We start from the raw sequence: 26,749 nt of genomic DNA on the forward strand, positions 1-26,749 counted from the left end.
AAATCATGTGACCACCTTATTTAGTTAACGGCAATCCTGTCCTTCCCTATTGCTATTGGTTGTTAGCCAATGTCCCACCTTTCTAGTCAAACCATTCCAGCCCAAAGACCCAGTAGCCCAGCCCGTGGTGTGGCGTAATTCAGACCAGCCCACAAGGTGACGTCAAGTCCCACGCGCAGCTACCCTCACCACTTTGCACTCTGAGGCCTTGGCTGCCCCGCACTCTGCTGTCCCAACGGACCAGCGCTGTCTTTTTCCACCCACTGTTGATGAGGTGTGCTAAGTCTGGCCCCCTCAAATATGACCTCAGGAAGAAGGCCCCACATGGCCAGCAATTGCTTTTTGAAGGGTCAGGTCAGGTATGTTTGGTGAGTAATGGGATCAAGAAGATGGTGAGGGCCAACTGGGGAGGGGGCAGAGAAAAAAGTGCAGAAGTGAGGAGGGAGATAGGCAGGTGGGAGGGATTGAAATGTGCCTGTGGATATAAGTTCACCTGAATTTTGATCACATATCCACAAGGGTGCTGCAACAAGCATGACTTCTAATTAATTTGACAGCCATCTGGTGTAGTGGTTAAGGCACCAGACTGTGAGTTCTAGTCCTGCAAAGAGATGAAATCCAATTGGTTGACTTAGGGCCACTCACTTTCTCTCAGCCCAACGGTTTTTGTTGTAGGGAAAATAGGATAAAACTGAGATATAAATAAACAAACTTCAGCGACTAGGCATAAGTACCATTCATTCAGCACTGCTGTAATTTTGAGTGAGCACTGAATGAATGGTCATAACTCAAGAACTACAGTACCTATTATCTTGATTTTTATGAATGCTTCACATTGAGAAGCTTGGAAATCTCAGTAGAAACTTGCATTATAGTGACCACTGCTGGGTGGGTGCAAAGAACTACAATAGATAAAGGTGAAGCTCTACATCAGAGGTGGGCAACTATGGCCCCTTTATGACTTGTGGACTTCAACTCCCAAAATTCCTGAGCTAGCATGGCTTGCTCAGGAATTCTGGGAGTTGAAGTCCATAATTCATAAAAGGACCATAGTTGCCCACCCCTGCTCTACATTATCTCCATCCTTAGTTATTTCTCCTTCAAACCAGTAAGTAGTATCACAGATTTCAGATGCAGCAACATTTAAATTGTCAAAAATATATATTGATGTCCTACTGCTCAAATATTCAGTTTGCTTATCTTACCGGTACAAATTATTTGTCTAAAAGACAGGTTTATTTAGTGATATATATTTTTCTGCAGGTATCTGAATCAGGACATTTGCTTGCTCCTTTCCTATCAAGCTAGAGTTGGCAGGCATGTTTGTTGGCTGGCACAGTGTAATTCCCATATTTTTGAATTTCATTATAATTGTTCCCATAAGTCAATGAATTCAGTACAATGCCAAATATGACTCTAATAAACTTTCAAGAGTAAACACATAATAAAGGAGAGATAAATACTACACTTTTCTCAAAAGGGATATCAAATTAAAACAACAATGTTTTGTCAGCCATAGGCTTATGTATTTAAATTATTTAACATGCATTCATGTACTTTCCTATGCGTATGCTTTAGAGTGCATCTGAGACCACTCAAAGATTCAACAAAGCCATATTTAAGAACTCCCATGTCCTTATTCAGGAGACAATGTCTTTAGAATGGAACATTCACTATTGGGATAACAAATCACAAAAGCTTTCTATTGGACATTCATCAGCATTATGATATATTTGAATGTCTAATGCTTAGATATAGGAAGTACCTTGGGTTTGAAATTTTAAAACCAGCAGTGTTGTCTTCCACTTTCATGTTCACCAACTATACAGAATCGAGGACCTTCCACATGAAGTATACTTAATTCATAAAATAAAATCCGTTGTATGAAGGTACTTACCAGGTAGTAAAATATTCAGCATTTTACCAGTACAAATTTAGAACAGAATAAAACCAGAAACAACACAAATGCCATGGCATGGGGGAGCGTTTATGGCATGTTGCTACCAGAGATGAAGGACAGGGTTTGGGTTCATCTGCTTCATGCTCCATATAGAAAAGGCAAGGTCATTCCCACTCCTCTGCTGGTGGAGCACAAGGAGAAGAGCTTCAGAAGATGATCTTAAATAGAAGGGTCATAGGGCGTGGTCAAGAAAGTAAAGAAAGCAGCCATGGCAGTGCAACTGAAGCTCTAGACAACTTTTTACGCGTCACACACTCCTCTCAAGAGAGCCACTTTGGTTTAGTTGTTATGGCATCAGGCTAGAAACAAAAGAACTTAAATGGGTAATCAGCTGGGTAATCTTGCTCCAATTTCTCTCTCTGTCTCTATCTCTGCTTCTGCCTGTCTGTCTGTCTCTGTCTCTGTGTTTCTCTCTCTCTCTCTCTCCCTCCCTCCCTCCCTCTCTCTCTCTGTCTCTCTCTCTCAGGCAATGGCAAATCACTTCTGTATTCTTGTCAAGAAAACTGCAGATATTTGTCTGCATGCACACACATACACACACTGAGAATGACAAAATATATTCACAGCATGTCTTAGACTAAACACTTGGTAGTGCAGCCATAAAGGCCTTAGAAAAGCTGTTCAGATACCATGACAAGTCTGTATCTATAAAAAAACAGAATTTCCCTAGCACCAGGTGAACAAAAAGTTTGACTTTGAAGTAAGATAGAAATAATACTGATGCTTTGGTATGTGGTATTGGAGAAGAGTGCTGAGAATACCCTGAATAGCCAAGACAACCCAAAATGGATCATAAAACAAATCAACCCAATATTCTCTCTTGAAACACAAATTACTAGGTTCAAATGATTGTATTTTGGACACATTATGCAAAGAGTTCTGAGTCCCTTGAGAAGTCTATAATGCAAGGAAAGGTAGAAGATAACAAGGAAGACTATCAACTAAGTGGATGACCTCAATTAGAGTAGTGATGGATGCACTGCTAGTAGACTTGACAGGTGGGACTGTGAATAGATCAAAAAATTTACTGATGTAAGAGCTAACACCAATTCGATGGCACAAATTATAAAGTGGGATTAAAATGATGTGTATTCTTTTCTTAATGAACAAAAGATATTATTTCAGAAGGAAAAACTAGAGTTACTGAAACTGGATATGTTTTCGTTGATGTCATGTAAAGGAAACAAGGAGCCTTTTGAATGAAATTTTCAATCAGTGTGCTAGCGTCATCTCTGGAGTCCATCTAGTTTTGTCAGTCTTTCAATGGAGTGACACTTTCACAACATTTCACAAATGTTTGTAAGCCAGAAGATCAGATGAAAGATAGCAGCATCAGTACAATTAGGAGTAATACATGTGAACTTTCTCATGTGTAGAAAACTAACCCTTCAAAGATTTCTACCCTGCATCTAATAAGCCACTTAAATATATCAAAATCATATTGTACTACACAATTCAGACCATTGGGTATGGTGAAGAAGAAAAGAGGACAGATAGCTTTTAATAATGTTTAAATAATGTAATCAAAAATGAAATTCAAAAAGAAAAATGAAACTACTCCTTTCTCCCTAATAAGGTGTTTCTAGGGATAGGCTGCATAGATTGATCTACTTTAGTTTTGCTTTTTTTTCAGTGGTTTGTTTTAACATACTATACTGTGAAATTGTCACAGACTGGGTTGAACACACTTTTATATGTATCTTGGAATTGGGTTGTGAATGAAAATTATATGAAAAACAAACAAGACATAAACCAAGAGTCAATTTTATCCTTTTTAACCCTACAATACTGAGCTTAAACTAAATGCATATATTCCAAAGGATCACAGATCATAAATGTTTGTAATACGATGTCACCTTATGTTCACTGATGAGATTCCAATACAGAAAGAATGGTGGGTTTGTGAAATAGTTAAGTGGCCATTTCTTCTATTTTCTTATACATATTTTACATTACACATGAAGTAACTTTACCACTTGCTTGATCCTCTGTATGATTGCATCAGTATTTTATGGATCAAATTCTGGGCCCCAAGGGGGAAGGAAGCATTACAATGGAGGTGGTTGATGAATTAAGAGGTAATTCCACATCCTTCCCAATGCATCCAACTCCCAACCTCCCCATCTTTTAACTACAATTTTATTGGGATTTAGTTTTTTTGGCATGCCTAGGGAGATATTTGAAAGAATTCTGATTGAAAATGTACAAAAAAGGGAAAATCAGCTATATTCGGAAAGTGCCATGAGTGTTTATTCTACAAACCAAAAGGTCATTGAGAAATATTTTACATAGGATCCAATCTGAGTCAGTCACTAGGACCAGAGAGGCTTATTCTTCCCAAACTTTTGCACTTATGCTGGAGCCCAACCTCAGGGAAACTTCTCAATCTCCAGGATGTCTGCACTGGATGTTTTATGTGTAGTATTTAAGTGATGCCTGGTTGTGTGTGGCCTTTAGTTCTTGACTGGGGTGTTGATGGTCAACTATTAAGCTATTGATTGTTGATTCCTAGTGCTGTCGTGCTCTCGGCTCCTATGTAAACTGGTGATAAATCAGCACTCCCGTTGACTGACAAGGGGACTGTTTCCCAGGCTTCAATCATTTCTCTGGCTATTTTTGTCCCTGCTCAGTCAACAGTCTTAGTAGCTGTGAAATTGAATGCATGTCCTTGTTCATTGCAATGTGAGGCTATCAATGAGTTCAATTCTCCTTGTCTAACCGCTTGCTCAGGTTCTTATAATTTGGTGGTTAGCTTCTTCCCCATCTGTCCTTCATAACCACAGGGGCAATCCTTGCAGGGATTCTGGTTAATTACATTAGAAGTTTCTCCTACCTCCAAACAATCTTTATACCGTATGATTTTATTTTTGATTGTAATTCCATTTTTATCATTTGAGAAATATTTATCTTGTGGTTTTATGCTTTTAATCCTGTAAGCCACTTAGAGTCACTTTCAAATGAGAAGGAAATCAATGGAAGGAGGGAGGGAAGGAAGGAAGGAAGGAAGGAAGGAATTCTATTCCTTTCTGTCATAGAGAATTTTTTTTGAAAAAAAATTTTTTGGGGTTTCACAAAACACAATACAAATAAAATACCTTTTTTTGAGAATAGCATGATCCCAAGTTATCACTTCTCCAGACACAAACTCAATTTCACATTCATCTTTGTATTCTATTTCATATCTTATTACTATTTTAGCATTTTCTATGTGATTTTTCCCTTCCCTAAGTTTTCTCAACCTTATTTTTAATCATCTCAATCCTTTCTAAATTCAACTATATATCTTTTTCTAAGTTTCAATATCTTTCAAATTATTATATTTATATTTTTGTCTGTCCTGTTTCAATTTCATATTTTCTTTTATCTTTAAACAAATTTTCCCCTGTAGTTACTGATTGGAGTATGACACCTCTGTATCTTTTAGTTTTTGTCCATTCAAATCTTAGTTAAACTTCAATTTATACCTTTACAATAATAACATTCAATATCTAACCTCTATTTTATAACACATAAATTTTGCCAATCGAATTCTGCTTGGTACATTCTTAAAATACACACTAAGTTCTTAAAGAAAAATTATATATATAACAATAGTACATAAAATACTTATTCTATTCCAATTCAGCTCAACCATTAATGTTAGTTACAATCTTCCATTAATATTAATTAACATCTTTAACATTTATTTTCAATTAAATATCATACTTCCTTAGGAACACTAATATTTCCATATTTTTTCATAATATTTCCTTAAATTTTTATAAATTATTAATAACAATTAAAATGTTCCCATCATTTCCTAATTTCATTCTCTCATTTCTTTAATTTTTTATTAACAAACATTCCATTACATTACAAAGCAATAGAGTGGTGTCTGGAATACTCTACACTCATCCAAACCCAAAACTTTAACCTTAGACTTCTCATTCTCTTTCCTAAGAGGTCAGGGCGTTCGCACCAACGTGCCTCCTTATTGTTTTTCTTTTATTTCTTATATGTACCCATTTCATTATTTATTATACATTTAAACTTATTTCTTGTAAACAATTGGCAAATCAAATAAATAAATAAATAAATAAATAAAATTACAATAAGTATTTTATCTATCACTTTAATCACACTTGTTTCTAGATTCATTTCTATTTCTAATATAACAATGCTATCTTATGTACTCTTGCAGAATCCTCCCTTTCAATTAAATTTTCACCCATTGTCTCTATGTCTTCTAAATAGGCTTATATCTTTAATCCTTGTACGTTTTCCCTGTTTCTCTATATCCTGTTTCTGTCCTTTATAACTTCTTTCCTTTCCTTCTTCCCCCTCTTCATCCCCCTCCCCTTTTTGACCCCTTGTCTCTCTAATTCTAATTCTCTCTTCTGTAATCCTGTCTTCTGTTTCTTCCTAATATTGTAATTGCTTTTCAAACTGTTCGTTTTTTTTGGTTGTTTTTTCAAATCTTAAATTTTTCACTCTCTTTCCCCCCTTTCCTTTTTTCCCCCTACATAGAATTACTTGGTCATTTAAAATGGCTTCTTCTTTGTCCTGCCCTTCTTGTTCTAGACACATTTCTTGTTGTTTCTCATAGTTCAAGATCTCCATTGAAATACAAAGCCAAAAAAGCCTCTTCCTTCTTGTGTATCTTCTTTCTGTTTAAGTTCCATTTTCAGTTCTTCCAAGAGTGATGCCATTTTAAACACTTTTAAACAACCACCTAATTGATTTTAATCATTTAAGTCCAATAACCAAAAATCCAAAAATCACCAAATAATCCAAATAATCCAAAACTGTTTCTTCTTGCTTCTTTTTTCCACTTTCTCTTCCTGGAGTTCTATTTATCTTGTTACAAAGTTTCAGTTAGAATATATCTTTTAGGAATCTTGTTAAAGTTTCACTGTTAATTCCTTTTACTTCCAGGTGGTCTCCTTCATTTTTCCAGATCCCACTCTTTTATTTTTTCCTTTTCTCTCCTTTCCTTCTTTTAAAAAAATTTAAATATCCAAAAATCTTTATTATCACTTTGACACTTTATTTTCAGCTTAAATGCCTACTAATGTCAAAGGGAATTTTTATCAATTTCTTGCTTAAGTCTCTTAGCTGTCAATATGGAGAAGAAAAGAAAAAACAAACCAAATCTTTCCCCTTCCCTCTCTCCTTCACCGCTTCAAAAATCTTCTTTGGGAACAGTTATTCTTTATAGTTCAAATTCCAAGGTACTTTTTTCAGTTCAACCCGGTCAATCAAAACTTTACCTTCTTATCTTCCTCCTGCACAATCTTTTCCAGTCGAGTTCTTATTTGAGGTGGCCATTTCCGACCACTGCTGCAACCGCCTTCGGGAAAGGGAGTAATGGCCAGCTGAGGAGGAGAGATGCGGCTCTCCTCGACCCTGCTAGCAGTCTCCCCCCTCTTTACCACCTCTACGGGGTGGCTTTTGCCCCGAATCCAGCTGGCTCGGGGCGCTCCTGCGGCAAGCACGGATCAAAACTGCACACGATCGCGGATTTCGGTCTGTCGCTGAAGAAGCTCAAACCAGAAGTCCCCGAGAATTTTGATCAGATGCTGTATGTGATCCCATCAGGGACAACTCTTTCCAACCTGGATCTTGCCAGATGTTTTGATATAATTCCCACTGTCCCATAATATCAATGTACATAGCTGTTGCAGCTTTAAACAGGTTGGAAAAGACTGATTTAATAAGTTCTGGACATTTTCTCACCTATCAACCCATTACCAAACTTTCAGCTTAGGTACTCAAACTTCCTGCTTTCGTATAAGGGAGTCTTAATATTACCCTGTCTACTCTTGATCAAACCTCAGAAACCCCTTATTTGGCTCATGCATGGTCTCTCTCTCTCTCTCTCTCTCTCTCTCTCTAATTCAAAGAAGCACAAAAAGTGTTATTTTTCATATGTTAGCCATCTGAGGGTTTGCTTTATTAGTAGAACTGCAATGCAACGATATATCTGCAAGTATATAAAACAATGTGTTGAGCATGTTTATCTTTAGTAACTTGGCAATATATATATAAGTAAAGTCCAAAGATACTTTGGCTTCAGGTCACACAACTGAGCTTATGTTGAGTTGTCAAGCAACAGCAGCTATATAAAAAATATTTTGTTTTTGTTAGTTGTCTGCTTATGGCAGGGGTATCAAACTCAATTTCATTGAAGGCCACATCAGGATTGGGTTTGACCTCGGAGGGCTGGATGGGGGGGGGGCTGGGGCTGGCCATGGTGGTTATGGGCATGGTGGGTGTGACACGGGACTTCTCTGCAGACAGGGCTTAATAAACTTCTAAAAATAGGGAGGCGTACATTTCTGTGATTTTGGTTTTTTAATACTTACTTCATCTACTTGATCATCTTATGAGAGAGAAACCAGATCAAAAAACCGATTCCATAGGAAGATTAGAACTATAAATTATTGACATAGACTATAGTAGCAGAATCCTGCAAGCCTGAAAGATAAAATATTTTACTTTTCCTCTCTTTTATAACCTTCTGAGTCAAGGAAGGCCTCATGGAAGATTCCGGAGGCCCTGTTTTGGGCCTGGGAGGCCTCCTGGAGCACTCTGGAGGCCAAAAGTGGTTGCAGGGGGCATGCCCACCACCTATGCCCCATTTTTGCTAGCAGAGGCACCATGGGCTGGTCCTTTGGTAGTTCCAGACCAGCCCCGCGGGCCAGATCTAAGCACCCCACAGGCCAGATCCGGCCCGCAGGCCTTGAGTTTGTCATCACTGGCTTATAGCAAAGCTATCAAAGTTTATAGGAAAGCCTTGACTTTAGTCAGGTTCAAAAAGCAGTCACTTTGCCTTCTGCGCATCTTCCAACACTGTTATTAGATTGAGAGCTACAAGCTGAACACAGATTATATATTCAATAATCACATGTGCTCTACATGAACTCCATTTGTGAAGGGGTGAAAACTTCAGCAAGAAGCATACGTTAATTTGCTTTCAATAATGGCAGAATCTTAGAATTAGAATAAGGAAAGGGATAATGTCTTCAATATTCAATTTATTAAATTAAGGATTGATTTGTCAATCACAAACCATAATGGATCTTCTTCCGGTTTGTGCATTAATTTTCCATTTGAAAGGAGTGGAAAAATGGGAATTGATAAATCCAAGGCCAAACTTTAATTCAGAAGAAACATCTTAACCCCTTGAGGTATTTTGCTTTCCTTCATCTTTGTTGAACGGTATCTGGATATTTTCTAATAATTTTCTAAGTTTTAGACCAGAAATCATGAAACAATGGCTGTCCAAACGTATCACTATCAGCTTTACACTAACGGTCAATGATGAAAGATGCTGGGATTTGTGAGTGATAAATTGGTAATTTCATGAAAAAAAATGTGTCTGATTGCTAAGATTCAACACCAGTTTGATGTTATATAAACAATCAATCAAAGTTGTTAATTGGAGTTGTGATCTATCCCATTTGAAGGGCAACAAGCTGGAAATGTGATTTTTTCCTTTATAGCAGAAAAGCATTAGAATGTCACCCCATATTAGGCAATAAGTACAGAGAATCCTCGATTAGTGAAAATTAGAACTGGCAAATTCCATTGCTAAGGGTCCAAGTCACTTAAGAAAAACATCACATGACCACAACAAAATTATGACTGCACTTCCACTTTCATCACTGAGATGTCACATGATCACAACTTGCAGTTTCACTTATATGTTCTCCATTAATTCTGCTTATTAGAAGCCGCTTGTGAAACACAAAAAATGGTGATCACATGACTGTAAGAGGCTGTGACTATTGTATATGTCCACCAGTTGTGAAATGCCTAATAGCAATCATGTGATCACCGAATGTTGCAATGGTCATAAGGAATGTCACAAAGAATTTTTTTTTCAACCACTCTGACATCAAACAGTCGCTTAACAACGTATTCAGTAAGCAAGTACTACCTGTATATTCACAAAAAGGATATTCCTTGTCTTTCGTATGAAGTATATTTGGTATGACCTACTAAGTAGGATGCTGAATTGTACAATAAAATTATATTTGAAAAATCTTGAAAAGATACACTACAGCTAATCCTTGACTTACAACAATTCATTTAGTCACCATCCAAAGTTACAACTGCGCTGAAAAAAGTGACTTATGACTGTTTTTCAACATTTACGAACATTGCAGCATCTCCATGGTCACATGATTAGAATCTGGCTGCTTGGCAACTGACTCATATTTATGACAATTATAAGTTTTATAAGGTCATGTGATCACATTTTGCAATCTTTTGACAAGCAAAATCAAAGGAGAAGCCAGATTTTACTTAACAACCATGTTTCTAACTTAACAACAGCAGCGATTCACTTAACAACTGTGGCAAGAAAGGTTGTTAAACAAGGCAAAATTCTCTTAAAATTGCCTCAGCAACATAAATGTTGGCTTCAATTGTGGTTGTAAGTCAAGGACTACCTGTAATGTGCCATCTATAATTGTGAATGATAGTAGTTCTCTATCTCAGTAGAATTATCTTCCTAACTGTAAATTAGAAATTAAAATTCCGGTCCCAATTGTGTCATAACTCAAGGGCTATCCGTAAAGTTTTATGTGTATTCACAAAGAGTGTGCCTATCCACAAAGAGTAGAAGAAACAATTCTTCTTGCCAAAGGCAGTTAAAGTAAAATGTGGAGTTAGGGTTATGGATTAGAATTAGAGCTACTCAAATCTGCCCTGTACTGTAGAGATTTTGGGCCAGTCATTCCCCTCAGGGAAACCATTGAGGATGGAATTTGAGAATGGAAATGTGTGTGGTGCCTTGAAGTGCTGGGAGGAAAGGCAATATGTCCATTACTGGAGTTTTTCAAGAAGAGACTAGACAGCCATCTGTCTAGAATATATAGGTTGAACAAGGGTTTGGATTAGAAAACCTCCGAAGTCTCTTCCAACCATTTATTTTCTACCATTAGCATTTCACTATCAATAATAAAATACATTTAATACCACTAAAAGAGAAGTCTATTTTGATATAAGTTAAAAAAAAAAAAATCCTTATTTTCCTAGTAAGCATTTAGAAAAGAAAATAATAGAAAGGATACCTTCTTTTGCCTATTTTCTGCAGTAACCAACTGTGCTGCCATCCTCTCTTGCATTTTTCTGCAATGCGCCATAACAGCTTCCAAAATAGAGAGTGGGTTGGTACAGATAGACTTCTTCTCTTTAGCACCAGCTCCTGCTTCATAATCTCGCTGCAGAGCCAAAAATGGGTCACTAAGATTAAATCTGCCATACCGTTCCTGGATAAAAACCTCTTTCCTCCGTGCCTGAAATATTAAATTAAGAGACAAACACAAATAATTAATGATAGTTGAATTATATATTCACAGACTTAACAACCCCATATACCTGCTGCTGTAAAGCAATCAACACCCTGCATCATGTTTAGATGACTACAAATTATTTCAGGGTCTTTAACAACAAATCAACGCATTTTAGAATATGTATGTTTTATGGCAGTTATCTCTCTAACATGTCATTCCTTTGAAGCATGACAAGAAATACAGAAAGTAAATATTAACAGAGAGTAACTCACTAGTTTATAAATGGAATTTTTATTTAAAGTAACAGTAAAAAGTGCTCAAAAATGTTCTCAAGATTTTATTAAAGTGGTAGTGCTTATGAAAATCAGTTGGCTTCTAGGGCAAATAGATTTAACATCATTTTTGCATATTCATCAAAAATGCTTATTATTTTCATTCATTTTTAAATTTTGCAAACCAATGGTTTTTTTTTTGCTAACATTAGTTTGACCAGTCAGTGCTACATAACTTGCACTCCTGTGTTCTTTTAGAACCGAGATTTTAAAGAGTATTCATGAAGACAAAATAGGCATGTTTCAGTTGAATAGTCAGCAGTGCTTTTAATCAGTCTTATGGATATATAAATAATAGTTCTCTAATTGGTAATTTCAAAAAAAATGGAATCAAATGCCATTGGGATATGTAGCATTCAGTGTGGAACAAACAATATATAAATATATATGATCCCTTCAAGGGAAACCAGGTCAGGAAATTGAAGTCACAAGCAAATAATACAAAATTCTATTAATACAGGCTTTAATAAGGAAATCTTGAAAGTGTGGCAACATTTCTCATTTCTCTGTCCACAAATACACACCGGGGGAGACGGAGAGAGGGAGAAAAAGAGATAGACAGACAAATAAAGATCAGTTTGCAGTTTGTAAACATAGTACTATGGTAGATCTCCAATTTTTGGTCCAAGTGAAACAAAACACCCCGACTCATGTAAGTAAATTTTGGTGGATAAATACACCAATCTGGAGATATGGATATGTTTCAGATATAAACCAACTAATACAATCTCCTGTTCAAGCAGATTTTAGATAAAAAATATTGGTGAGACAGTGACACGAATCATTTTAGAAATACTGTCAGGGAAGAGTGGGGTGACAAGTATGGGCAGGCTACTGCACAATAACAATGTATAGCAGTCATAGAAAAAACTACATCAAGTACAGTTCACACTTTTATTGGTCCTGTGACCTTATCTGCAAGTCATGGCTAGCACAAGTCATTCGGTTGAAAAATATATGGTTTCTGAAACATAGCTGGCAACCAACATCATGAGATGCACACTCTACAAAGATGGATTTCTCTGGCTACTGTAAGATTAACTGTAAGATTAACCAAACAAGAGCTACCCCTTATTTGAAAAGAACTTAACATTTCGTTTATTGTCTCAATGCTAAACAAAAGACATATAGTATGTAATTTTGTTATGACTCTAACATAAAAATCTGGCATTTGCATATTTGAAATACATACCCAGAATGCTTGCCTCCTACATACTTCATTCTAATCACTGTTGCCACCCTGGCTCTAAAATATATTTGTGAAAAACATTTCAGAGCAGAACATCTGTAATGTTGGAAATTTTGCAAACAAAGAAATTTACATTTCTTCTCAAGTTTGCATTCCATCAGCTTCGCAAATATAAGTTAACAATTTTGATTGGGACTGACAACTCCATCCTGAGGCAACACTGTCATAAATCAAATAATTGTGACCATGCCAAATTTACAATAACAGTTCCAGATGTGATCCTGAAACATTATGTTACATTATTGCTAGCTTCTCCATTGACTTTGCTTGTCAAAAGCCATCAGTGAAGGTTGGTGATCATATGACTGTGGGATGCTGTGACCATTGCAATTGCACAATGGTTCCCAAGTGCCTGAATTGCTATCTTGTGACTGTGGAACACTGCAACCACTTCAAGGTCTGATCATAATTCTCCTCATTGAGCGTTGTCATAATTTTGCAGTTGTTGAATGAATGGTTGCCAAGCAAAAGACTATATATGCTGTTTTTAAGAGGTCTGCCTCCCTCCCATTGCCACCAGTATTGCACTAGCCTATCCTCCAAACAATATTCTAGCATTGATAGTTTAAGTCAAATTCCTTGTAAATTGAAATATTAAAAAAGTATTAGGAACAAGCTGTAGGAAGATCCAGACTTTGAACAGGCAAAAAAAAAATGAGAAAAACTTCTTCTTCATCTCCATCTTATTCTTACCCTACAATTCAGGATCAAACTGAGATTTCAGATGAACCATAGCTATAGTATAAAGGAAGAACTGCCAGGAACTAAATTTCTGAAGAAAATGTGAATCCAAGCGAACTAATACTAGATTTCAGTATGTCTCTTTGTAATAGCTGAAAATCAGAGATCATTTTCCAGAGATTATGTCATGTTATACAAACACATATGTCAACTTATTTTCTCTAAATATTTGGTTCTGAAATATGTGTTCTAATAGGAGTCTTCATCAGGAATAAACTGTTTTTACTTGATGATCAAGAATTTTCATTTTTCTTGACATCAAAAGCATTAGAAAAAAAGAAAAATGCATACTTTTCAGCTGTTTTCCCTCTTTCATAGGAAAGATTGTTCTACAAATACAGATGTTTTATCACATTTGTTTCCATAGTAACAGAATATTGCTACATATACAATTATGATATCACTGGAGAATTAGCTTGAATAGTGGTTGCCAAGGAAACCTCATCTATTCAAAAAGTTTGCTTTTTTAAAGAATGGAAATAATAAGAAAAATTAGGTTATGCTTGTTTAATAATTCTTTTTTAATGTTGATTTTGTATTTTTAAAATCATAATTACACAACCCTTTCTCCTTAGAGAAATGAAAAGTCCCAACTCAGATTAGATTTTAGTATAAATGCAATTGTTCCCCAAAGGAAACTACGTTCAAGGAAATTCACAATAAGCAAAATAAATGATCAATAACAAGATTCAGAATTTCAAAAAATATATTTTAAATGTAATACCAGCATTTCAACCATGAATAGTAAAGCTTGCAATTTTTTATTGTCTAGTATGCTTTACTCAATCAACCTTCTAATAGAATCTGTCAAACTTTCAATAAATTCTTTTGGCTGCATTACCTTGGCTAATATTCTATACGCTTTCCATTCCAAATAAATTTTATACCCTGCAAGTCCACAGAAGCATTTCCTGCACCAAAATGGTATACTTAAAAACAACTAGCTAACAATACTATCCACTGACACTGCATATTTCTCAATTTAGCCAGATCAGATAGACATTTTCATTTAAATTAGTATGCGTAAGACATCATCTGCAAATTGTTCTTTGAGATTAGCATCCAAGAAGACATGGATAAAGTAGTTAACCCTATAAAATGACATGATTGGTCAAATGCATTTAAGAGATTCCTGATGGTCAGCAAAAACCTGTAGAATAAAATAAATAATTTTTTAAAAAAAGATGGCAGCACTTAAAGATCAGGAAGAGCCAACATAGTGAACCATATTGATAATCCACATAAAATAAATTGTAATCTTAAACTCTAATTCAGAAAGATTAACATCTGAACTGACCATTGATAGTGCAGGTCTTAGGTAAGCCAATTAGTTTAATTTTGATTGTCATGTATGAATTACTGTATACCAGGTGACAGGTATAAAATCTGTATAGGAAGCTCCACAACAATTACTAGGAAGACAGTCGATGGGTAAATAAAACAGGCACACAATTACTTTGGACAGTGTTTTTATCATTAACTTTAAATGATAGTTACTGATATCACTATTTTATTAAAAGTTGTTTGTTTTAATAATGTTATTTTTGTTTATTTTTTTATTTATCAAAAGGTTTGAAATCACTCATCTCCCTCACAGAGGGACTCTGGTCAATGTAGAAGACAAATATATTAAAACACTAGCTGGATACCCATGCTTCACTAAGAAGCTATGTGATCGGGCTTAGTTTTGGGGGAGGAAAATAAGAGGGGGAGGGAATTCTGCCTCTGCCTACCAGCATCCGTTGGTATTCACCTGGCTAGCGTCCTGTCAGTGTGTTGAGAGAGTTGAGGGCTGTTTGGAAACTGAAGCAGCATTTGCTGTGTGAGCAAGAAGGAGACAGCAAGGAGCCTGGGCGTGGCTAAAGCTGCTTGGTGCTATGAAACTAAACCTGAAACTCCTTTCCTCTGCTTGTGTTTTGCATTTGGAACAGATTTCTTTTCAGGTGGGGAGGGGGAGTAGAATTCCTTAGCATCTGAGCGTGTTAATAATAATATACGAAATACTAATGGTCTGATGGTCATTTTGAAAAATCCTTTTTTTAAAAAAACAAACAAACACATTTTATTAATTTTTAAAGACATAAAACATAAAAACATAAAAAAATCTCTTTTCTGAAAGTTGCTTGGTCCCGGGTTAAAACTCTTGGTACAGACACAAATTCAAATTCATATTCATTTTACATACCATTTCATATCTTATTAACATTTTCAATTTTCTATATAGCTTCTCCTCTCTTTTAAATTTTCTCAATTTTATTTTATTTATCTCCTCTCAATTCAAATCATAATATTTATTATTCTTTGTCTGTTCTATTTCCAGCTATCCATTTATCTTTCTTCTTTGAAAAAAAAACTTCTCCTATACACTAAATGGAGTATGATGCCTTTATCTCTTTCCCCTATCTTTATAATACTTAATATAAAACACATAACTTTCATTGGGATTCTGTCTGGTACATTCTAAAATTATACTATATTATCAAAACCAATACAAATCTATTCATTAATATTAATATTCATTTATATCTTAAACATTTAACACATTACTTTTCAGTTAAATCACATACTTTTATGGGAGCATCTATTTTCCATAGTTATCCCCCCCACACACATCACATATTATAGCTCATTATTTCATTACAATGTTCCCCCTTCTTCTACTTCAAATCTCTCATTTCACAAAAAGTTTCACTAAGATAACATAGTCTAATCATTAATATTAACAATCATTTATATCTTAAAACATTTTACTCATTTCAATTAAATATCATGCCTTTGTGGGAACACTTATGCTTTCCAAAATTATTCCCCCCCCCACATCACATATTTTAAATCATATTTCATTACAGTACTCTCTTTTTCTTAACAAAAATTTCACTAGGTTATACTAAATATTTTATCACATTTTAAATTACATATTATTTCCAATTTTCTATGGTTATTTCTAAATACAAATATAAAAATGCAATCTTATGTACCTTTCTAGAATCCCTTTTTCAATAAAATTTATCCATTGTCTCTAAAAAAACTTTTGCTTCTTCACATCTTGCTCCCCACCATTAAGGCTTCTCATCCCTTCCTTTCTCCCTTGCTTCTTCTTCTCCTCGATCTCTTTACCCCCTTGCCTCTCCATTTTGAAAAATCCTTAAAAGTCAATTAAAAGGAGGGAGGGGAACTTTCAGGGTGCTATATCATACCCATGGCTGCATGCTTTTCTGTGAGCACCATGTTAGGCCACAGAGCCACATTTTTACACCTTTCTGAAAGGTCAGGAGAGTGGGGTGCCACATAGGAGGAGACACTGCCAGTTGGAATTCTCCCTAGGTAAGCTAAACTGAGGATACCTGGGGCTCTAAAGGTCAGAATCAACACTTTGAATTGGACTGGGAAGCAAACTGGCACCCAATGCAGCCTGTGCAACAAATGCAGCTTGTCTTGGGAAAATATGTTCTTCACGTTTATTAGATAAACATATTTATATCTATGTCAATTTTTTTTGTAATTTTATTAAAAATTACAATTACAAGGATAAAAACTACAAACAAGAACAGGTGAAGAATAGAAAAAAACAGAAGTAAAAAATAAGAATATCATTAAGAAAAAGAAAAGATATAAAAATGACCCTTCATAACAAGTGCAAAGAATTTTAGTAATTTATCACTTTCTCTTAAAACACTTCAAAAGATCTTTTCTTCCCTTATCCCATCTCTTATCTATAAAAATATCCTTTAAAAATTTAGTCATGATTTTATTCATGATCAGCAAAAGTCTGTGAAGGATTACTAGAGAAAACAGCATATCTATTGTAGCCTTGATCAGATAAACCAATTCTAAATTCCTTCCTTTTATTTTTGATAACATTGGACTTAGTCCTTTCAAATAATGTTCTGGAACCTGATGTCTTTTCAATTTTTTCTGTATAGCTCCTCATAAAATTATTCAATGCTTTAACAGGGCTCTTTTGTAAAGCCAATATATAAAGAGTATACAGGACAATCTCTTGGTTTCTTATTAGCATATCCCTTTTAATCATTAAGACATCAGGCACTTTCTTTTGTATGTTCAATATAGCCATTTCCCTCCCATATTCTATTAACTTGCCATTTTTAAATCTACTTTCTGATCAGTATCAGTCTTGTCCAGTAAAGCATGTTCCTCTTCCATAACATATTTTAAGCTACAGTCTACCTGTAGAAGCACACACTCTTAAAATTAACTTTTGGGTCCATTATTCAAAAATATCCTTCAATATGTCAAATGTTAAAATATTTTGTTCAATTCTGTATTAATAAGTAAAATTTAAGTCTTCCAGAATACATAAACATGATATGGTGATGTAGATCAATATGAAAACTTAGTTTTGCCAACCTGAAGTTGTACAAGTATGGTGGTTTCTAAAAGCAGCGCCTAAATTGGTTGGAAATGGGAAATAAAGTCTAATATATCTGGATGCCAACCGATTAAAGGAAACTTATAAATTATTACAGTGGAACAGTAAATTGTAACATTTTGTTTTCTTATGCAAACCTTCCAGAAGGTTCTCATCTTGCCTTTTCTGTACCAATGACATTTATCAAGAGATGAGTTATTTTCTTGACTCTGAATTAAAAAAATGACTCAAACCGGTCTTAGTGCCTGAACACCTACAAGACAAAGGAAAGGACAATAATTCCTGAAATCATGCTCAGAGTTCTTGACAGATAGCTTCATTATCCTTGAATGTATGTCAGTTTTGACACTTGTTAGATCTTTGCCTTTCCTATAATCTCGAGTCTACATTCTCAAATGGCAAATTCATTCTTCCAGCTGCAAATTCAATGACAGTATTCATCTAAGCATGTGTAACAAAAATAGGCCATCCATATGCTGCTATAGTATTGGCAAATATCAGCAGGCTTGGGGGGAAAATACCAAATTTGTAAAATAACAAAACCTCTTTAGGAAAGAAAAACAGAAGAGTCCAGAATAGCCTGTGGAGACTGAAGGTGCCTAGATGATACAAAACACTGGCTGTTGGGAATGGGGAAAAAAATATTAGAAGGAAGGGACAGAATGGAATGGAACATCTGTTAAATGATATGGCTAAACAAACTTTGTTTATATTATAATTTGGTCTCCATACTATGAGGAATCTATGAATTAATTTTCATAAAACACCCAGCTATTTCAAGAATGGGAGGAGGGAAGGGAAGGGAAAATATAAGAATTGTTCTTGTTGAAAAACTATGTGATATACACCTGGAACAAATGTATAAAGAGCCCTGCCAGAAAACAAGAAGACTATCAATTGGTATCCAGTGTATTCCATCGTCCACAAAGATTTCACTTAACAATCCTATGTTTCCTATTTAACAAACTGAAAGCACCTTTGGGTTTGGCATTCAGTAGTCAAATATTCTTAGCTATTCGGTTTTTATATTATTCAGATTGAGAGGAGAAAATGTACTGTACATAACACCCTTAAAGCAATCGTTGAGCTGCTTTGATATTATGTTTTCTTGGAAAGCAATTTAGAGCTGCACTACAGAGGAATCAAAAATAAACTATGAGTAATGTACATGTATTCAGGAGACATTTACATATGTGCTTGACATTTCAGGAGTTGAATTGCAGACATTCTTTCAACCCACTGCCACTGCATCAATAAACTATACTTCTAAATGTGTTGGAGCTGATGTGAGTTAGGGTTCACCTTCCCTTCTACCAGTCCAGGAGATCATTAATTAGTGTCTTTCATGAGATAGTGTCCCCAGCGATACTTCTTCATAACCAGAGAAATATTTATCAGGAACAACTTACTGCAATAGTAAACCTGCAGAATCAATCCTTCCTTCCTATTTCTCATATAAGCATGTGTTGAAAACCTTCTAGTCTCACACCCATAGCTAGGCTGTCTGAGAACCCTAAGAAGATAACTGCTGGAACAGCCAAAGAAAAGGAGAAAAATCACCTGTAGGATTAAACACAGATCAAGGACTTATCCACAGATAACACTTTGAGAACAGTTAAAAGAACTGGACCATGATGTTATGGAAAGGATAGTCCTTGATTAACCCTCGTCATAATGAATACATTTTGAATATTTACCATATCACCACTTTTTTTTTCTTTAACTTCAGTAGAACAACTTCCAATGCATGAGTTTGATCATTTGGAATCATTGACTTCAGGGCTGAAATGATTGTAACATGGCTTTTCACTATATCAACCAGTTGGTTTTTATTCCATGACTTAAAAATTAAATACTTTTTTTGAGACAAACACAATGCCTTGGTAAATACTTGTTTGTGCCCTATATCAACCAGTTGGTTTTTATTCCATGACTTAAAAATTAAATATTTTTTTGAGACAAACACAATGCCTTGTTAATACTTGTTTGTGCCCGTGCAGTTTTCTTGGCAGAAAATCAAAATACTTTGTCATTGCCTTTTTGCCAGATGACCCAGGCATCTCTGGTAGTCCTCCACCCAACTCCCAAACTCTATTTGACCAATCAGGGGATCGATCAAGTTTGCTATTGTTGAGGCTGAGATATAGAACCCCCATTCTTGAATCCCAAGGGCAGAATAAGTAAATTTATCTATTTTGAAATATTGCAAAACAGTTATACAATTTGAAGAGAAACCAGATGAGCACTATGGAACAACTTCATCCCAAATACAGAACTGACATCTATTTAATATTTTATTTATTCCTTTATTCAATTTATATTGTTTATTCATTTTGTCCATGAGATGATGATAATGATGATGGTGGTGGTATCTGTGTTAGTGCGCTCCTTAAAGTAGGAGTAGGCAACTATGGTGGGCGACTATTCTGGGAGTTGAAGAATTGTGGACTTTAACTCCCGGAATTCCTGAGCCAACCCTAACCCTAACCCCAACCCTAGATTAGGAATACTGAGAGTTGAAGTCCACAGGTTGTAATGTTGCCAGAGCTGCCCACCCCAGTCTTAAGGTAAGTAATGCATTTATCTGAATTCCGCAGATGTGCAAGGAATTATGTGTGTAAAGAGCATGGGGCCCACATATGTCAAGAATAACTTGCTTTTACACAAAGAAGACCAACATTTCAAACTACCGGCTGGTGCTCTGCTCTGTTTCTGCCACCAGCAAACATGGCAATTGGCAAGTGCTGTAGAATAGGCAATCACCATCCCTTGAGGCAATAAAAAGTTTCAAGAATTATTCTAGGGAGATCTGCCTCTCCCTTATTCCTTAGTTTCATTTATGAGATTAAAGCAGTTTTATTACTTCCAAAGGATAATTGAATACAAGGGTAAATTATATGCTTTATTGCTAAACTTTCAGTAGAATCCTCTACTGTGTTTGGAATAATAATTAATTTTGTAAATATTTTCCTTTTTTTTTTTTTTTTTTTACTGGCAAGCACTTGTGGAAGACAGTTTGGATTTTAAAATTGATGTACTATTTATAAACAAAAATTGAAGCCCCCTAAAGTATCACTGATTGCAGTGGGATTCTCAAGTTCCATTTGACTGTTGCCATTAGATTTCATCTTTGTTACCACAAGAGATAATTGTTCTATTTACCTCTGGATAACACTAAAATTGGTTAGGCATAATTTGCTAGATTCAAAGTTCTCTCAAATTTAATTTGACTTTAAGAATTCTTCTTAGTATGTCATGAAAGACAGATAGCAACTACCTTGGAAAAAGAACATTCAGTTATATGCATATAAACCCTTATATCTTGCTCGAATCACTTCCTCCACTCTAATGGAGTAGCTGCTGTCAAAGGACCAGTGCTAGTTAGAAATGAGAAGAGAATGAAAGCAAAGTTCATGAGTAATTTTGGCTGTCCAAGAAGACAGATTAAATTTCAGCAGGTGCCTTAAAGAGTCAGCTATAGGAAGCCAGACATTAAATAATATGTACTCAGGGCACCATTCACAGTCTGAAGTCAACAGAAAATGCAGCCCATGGAAGAAAAGGATATACTCTTATTTAATAAAAAAAATTCCTAATTAGTTCAATATGAGAATCATATATCATTTTTCAAATCCAAGACCAAATAATTTTTGGGCTACTGAGATGACTGCTTCTTGGCTTCCTGATCTTGGCTTTCTGATTTCAATCAGTAAAACTGATATTGCTCAAGATATTCATCTATAATATATTCAAGATGTAATGTTTGTACTCTGAAAGAATGTAAAAAATAGACGGACTTTTCATTCTTGGCTTCATTTGATAAAGATCTTAATTGTATTATGTGCATCCCAAAATCAATGGATGGCTTGTCTTCTACAGCTTTGCCTGCTACTAAAACTCTTATTGTATTTGTCTGTTTGTTTGTACTCCCCCAACTTAGTGTATATAATGCATTATACTGCTACACTTTTTGAATCAAAGTAACTAAAATCTGGTAACCTAAAGAATGTATTAAAAAAATCCAGGATCCATTGTTCCAACCAGCATTGGTTAAAAAAAATGGTTACCTAACATTTAATATTCATTCTGGTTACATCAGACTACACTACCTTCTTCTCAAAGCATGATCTAACAGATCCCAGGATTGTCCAGGGATTAATATTCATTCTCCCTCTATGTGTGCATGCATTAATTTATTGAGGTATGTTTTGAAATGCTTCAGAAAGGACCAATTTCAAGTTTAAAAGAGCCACTCAACACAGGGAAGGATTTTTCTAAACTATTCATTAAGAGATACTCAGTTTTTCAAACAACAAAAATGGGTATGAATGTTGATGGCCAATAAAGCTACATTTCTTTGCATAATAATCCAGCACAAGGGTAATCATCCTCTTTTCTATCCCATTCTAAGTCTTTGTATGGTCTCTAATGCAGACAGGAGTTACTCATGGAGACACCCCAAAAATAATGTATATCTTTTTCCAATGTGGGTAAATTTCATAAAAATAGATTAAAGTTATATTGAAGTTATATTGAAATTTAAACTGAAGGCCTTAAATCTACTTAGAGCACACATTTTGTTTGTTTGATATTCCCAAAGGTGCTTTTTCAAGAGGCAACTGGACTTTCTGGTGTTTTTTTCAGAAGCTGAAGAAGCTTCTTGGATGAGAAGCGAAATGTCTTCAAAGAAAAAAAACAGAAAGTCCAGTTGCCTCCTGTCTTTGGGACAACCATGACCTGGATGACTGAGGATCTCCATAAACTCCGTTTGTCTGATCTGTTTATTCATCTCACATTCCTGCCTTGGACTCAGTCTATTTTTATCAGGCTCTTTTATTGACAGTGGCTGTACCTCCTGTCCTCATCGCCTCAACACCAAGCTCCTGCCTTACCAGTCTGAAGTAGTTTTCCAAACTGTCAGGAGTCGACAGTAAGCATCATCTCTTGCCAGAATGGCAGAACATACTGGCTGGCAAAGGTGGGAGCTATTAAGCAGACTGAGCAATGTTCTAACTTGCTACTCCTAAATTTTGATAATGAAAGCCAGGGACTGAAATGCTTGGCCTCCTTAAAAGAATAGAAATTTAAAATAGAAATTCAGAGCATTTTGTGATCTTGGTATGTTCATCTGCCAATATGTAAGAAATTACAATGGTACTAAACACAACGGACACGATTACTTCTTCCTCATTTGTTGATGGATGTACAGATAGTTTTCGTGCAGAACTGCCTTGTTTAGCAACCATTCACAGATAGGAAAAATATGAAAAAGTGGTTCCTAAATGAGGACTAACTAATGGTATATAATCTGTAGCTAGCAAGCAGCTCTTGGAAGGCCTGTTTGGCAGCCTGCTTTTTAATCGGGATTTTCACTCTTTATCATCAGCACTGCTATGTTTATTTTGAAGTAGTCACCAACCCTAGGAAAGAGCTACCAAGGGAGCCAGTGATACCTCGAGAAGGTCAATTGTTGGTGCAATATCCACAGTTGACAGGACTGATGAAATCAGGTGGTTACCGAAGAAGCAACTAAAACTGTTTCTACAGATTCTGTGAATCCTGGTTGTTCAAGTTAACATTTTATGACTAAGAGAGGGAAGAGGGGGGGGAGGAAGCGTCTCCTTTATTAATAGCAAGAAAGAAAACTTGAGTGCTGGGTTGGAGCTCAAAGCTTCTTCCAATTCTTTATTCTCTATGCTTGAATAACATGTGTGGGGAGCATGGGTGTGTAATAGAGGTAGCCCTTGCGTTACCAATGTAATGGAGCCTGCCAATTACATTCGTAACCCCAGGATTCGTAGGAGTAAATCACATAACTTAAACATGACCCCTCTCTGCTTTCGCCCATGCATTTGCTAATCAAACGCGCGGGTCCTTAAGAACATATGAGGTATTTCAGGGTAGGGAAGGACATGGGGGGGCTTAGTGCTTTCCCCGACCCCCTGAGATATCTCATGCTTTCCTTCTCCCTCCATCCTACTTGACCAGAGTCACTTACCTCAGGTAGCTCTCGATGATCAAGGGAGCTGTCTCCTCTTCAGTCTCTCTGCCAGTTTCACTTGGAGCAAAGTCTTGCCAAGGCCTACAGGGACAAGAGATGGTGTCCCTATAGGCTCCGGTCATTTTTGCAAAAAGCCTTTTTGCTGATGAGAACGGAGGCCAGGACAGCTGCATGCCTCCCTTCGGGTCCCTGGTTCTTATCAACAAAGTCCTCCTCAAGCCCTTTGCCGATGAGAATGGAGATCTCGCGCTACTGATCTTGCGCGATCTTGCAGTACTTTAGAAGCCTCCATTCTCTGCAAACACACCGAAGGCCTGAAGCACCGAGCAGGTCAAGAAACCAAAGGCTCTCTAGATCTTTGCAATGAAAGGATCCACAGGCCTGTAGGGACTCGGCAGAGTGGAGAGGAGAGTAGGCAGGGTGAATGTTGCAGAGCCTCTATGGTTGCTCATAAGTATGAATGACTGCCCTGTGCTGCAGCATTTGTAATTTGGGGACTGTGTCATAAACATAAATGATTAGGTCGTAATTTTGAACAGTCGCTAAGAGAACTGCATAACTCGGGGATTACCTCTTGAAAGGAATACTTTTTTTATTGAAAAGATGACTTATTTGGAAACCTTTTCCCAAATCTGACCTAGAGTTTAGGTTCTCATGTGAGTCTTAGATACAGATCCATCTCTTGTTTCAAAAAGTTCAGTAGAGGAATCTGACATATTACTTTAGCAATCTACATGGGAAGCATCGCATTTCTAGCTATGCAAGGATTTATGTATGTGGTCCTTACTTTTCTATAACCACGCCTGAAACTGGCAACGTTTTTACTCTATGCTTGACAATTAAATGTGTCCATCAAGAAAAGTGTCTTATTATTTGCAGTAACATCCATGTGACAAACTCATAACATCTAGCCTTTGTGATTCCCTAAGACTGGGAATCCAACAAGGGAACTGTAGATGCCTATAGGTGAAACTCGAAAAATTAGAATATCGTGCAAAAGTTCATTTATTTCAAAGGTGAATCTAATATATGAGATAGACTCATTACACGCAAAGCAAGATAGTTCAAGCCGTGATGTGTCATAATTGAGATGATTGTGGCTTACAGCTCACCTGTATTTGCGTCTAGGAATGTCCCTTTCCATGACTTTCTAGTCCACCTGATTTTTTTAAAAAAGATTTTTTTTCTTGAGAGGATAGAATGCTACAAATGCTACTTTTATTTTTATAAGTTTTTATTGGTTTTTAAAAACAAACATAAACAAACAAAACATCAAACCATCTTCCATACATGTACAATGCTACTTGTATTATGAAGAATACCTTTGATTTCTTATAATCCCCCAAATAAAAATGTAGCCCAACGTGCTCTTTGAAAATTTGCCCACTATCTTTAAAAAAAAGTATGCTGGTGGACAGAAGATAATGAACGAGAGGTCCAGGCTGATTATGGGGAAAGTCTCAGGGTCCTGGAGGACAAAGGAAGAATTCTGCCTGTGCTGGGCATCTTTCATTATGTGTAGTTTTCTTTTTAAATGCAATGTTCAAAGCGCTCCATAATTTTTTAGTATTGGTATAAAATGGGATAGTATATTTTATCTAGATTTTACGTACCGTAGGCAGGTATGTAAATATGTTTTGCCTGGCTGTTTTATTTCCTGTTGGTGGAAGATGTTAATGTTGTCACATATTTCTGAGCTTTCATGGCTAGGCATACAGCTTGGCTTTAGAGGCGGAAACCTATCTCCGGTGTTCAATTACGGGGCTCTCTTCGGAGCAAAACTTTGGGGTTGATCGTAAGATCCAAGTTCCATTATAGTTCTTCCTTGAGCAAATTCTGAAACAAAATAATTCTCTTTAACCTCAAGGAGTTAACTGAGAAATGGAGCAGAGAAGGGGGCGTATTTTGTCACTGGCATGTTGTTGTATGTGTGCATAATGTTCACCATAACAGTTGCAGCCATGTTGTGAGAGCTACCATTACATCTCTCAAAATTCCAGTACTGTATGCTCATCACTAAAAAAAATGTTGGGGCTCCTATTTCACTGATAACTGATATAGTGGCTGCAGGGGAGGAGAGGGAAACACAACCTGCTGTGCCAGAATGTTTTTTTCTTCATCCTGATTGGTTGGGAGTCTTGGTCTGTGTTTATTGGTCTTGGAGTTTGCTGTGTTCTGCTTGATTGGTGTTTCTAATATCTTCTGTCTGTTTTGTAGCTTTTTTTGACTTGATTGGCTGGCAACATTGTGTTTCCTGTATTGGAGGCTTTTAGTGTGGCTTGGCTCCGAGTAAACGGATGGCTATCATTTATTAGGAAGCTAGGTTTCATCTGGGTGCCTGGTTGGGGTGTGTTTGAGCTGGAGGTATCAGGTGGAGTCTGTTTGTGCCCAGGTGTTTGCCTGGCTTGTGGTGTGGAGATTTTTTTGTTTGAGAGTGCAGGCTTTCAGATAATTGACAGATAATTGGATAGGGATAACCCTATCCTCTAATAATTTAATGCATAAAAAATTAAAACACTCCAATCAGAGATGGGATTCAAAAAAATTTACTACTGGTTCTGTGGGCTTGGCTTGTTTGGTGGGTGTGGCTTGGTGGTCATGTGACTGGGTGGACGTGGCCAATTCGGCAAGGTGGTGCAGCACCTTGCTGCAATGACGTTGAGTTGGCCATGCGCTCATGGAGAAGTGGAGCGGAGCCGTAGATCAGAAATTTTCACTGCAAGAAGCCTGCAATTGCTGCATGTTCTCCAGCCCCACCGAAAAAAGCACAACATGCGCCAGCCCATTGCATAAGC

At 36.3% G+C, this 26,749-nt stretch overlaps 1 protein-coding gene across 3 annotated transcripts in view; it reads right to left on the reverse strand.

The window, feature by feature from the left end:
* The window catches only part of CTTNBP2 (cortactin binding protein 2), a 114,015-nt gene that overhangs the window by 61,233 nt on the left and 26,033 nt on the right, over window positions 1-26,749 (reverse strand). For all 3 annotated transcript variants that reach the window (XR_015750264.1, XM_087969318.1, XM_087969319.1), the window contains exon 3: window positions 11,020-11,244. Coding sequence is in view for 2 of the 3 variants with exons in the window: in XM_087969318.1 (XP_087825444.1) it covers window positions 11,020-11,244 (225 nt within the window). In the remaining variant the exon portion in view is untranslated. The remainder of the gene's footprint in view (window positions 1-11,019; window positions 11,245-26,749) is intronic.

This window comes from Notechis scutatus, chromosome 6, assembly GCF_049901735.1.
Source record: "Notechis scutatus isolate UNSWTSFEM ecotype Mainland chromosome 6, rNotScu1.2, whole genome shotgun sequence".
NCBI lineage: Eukaryota > Metazoa > Chordata > Lepidosauria > Squamata > Elapidae > Notechis > Notechis scutatus.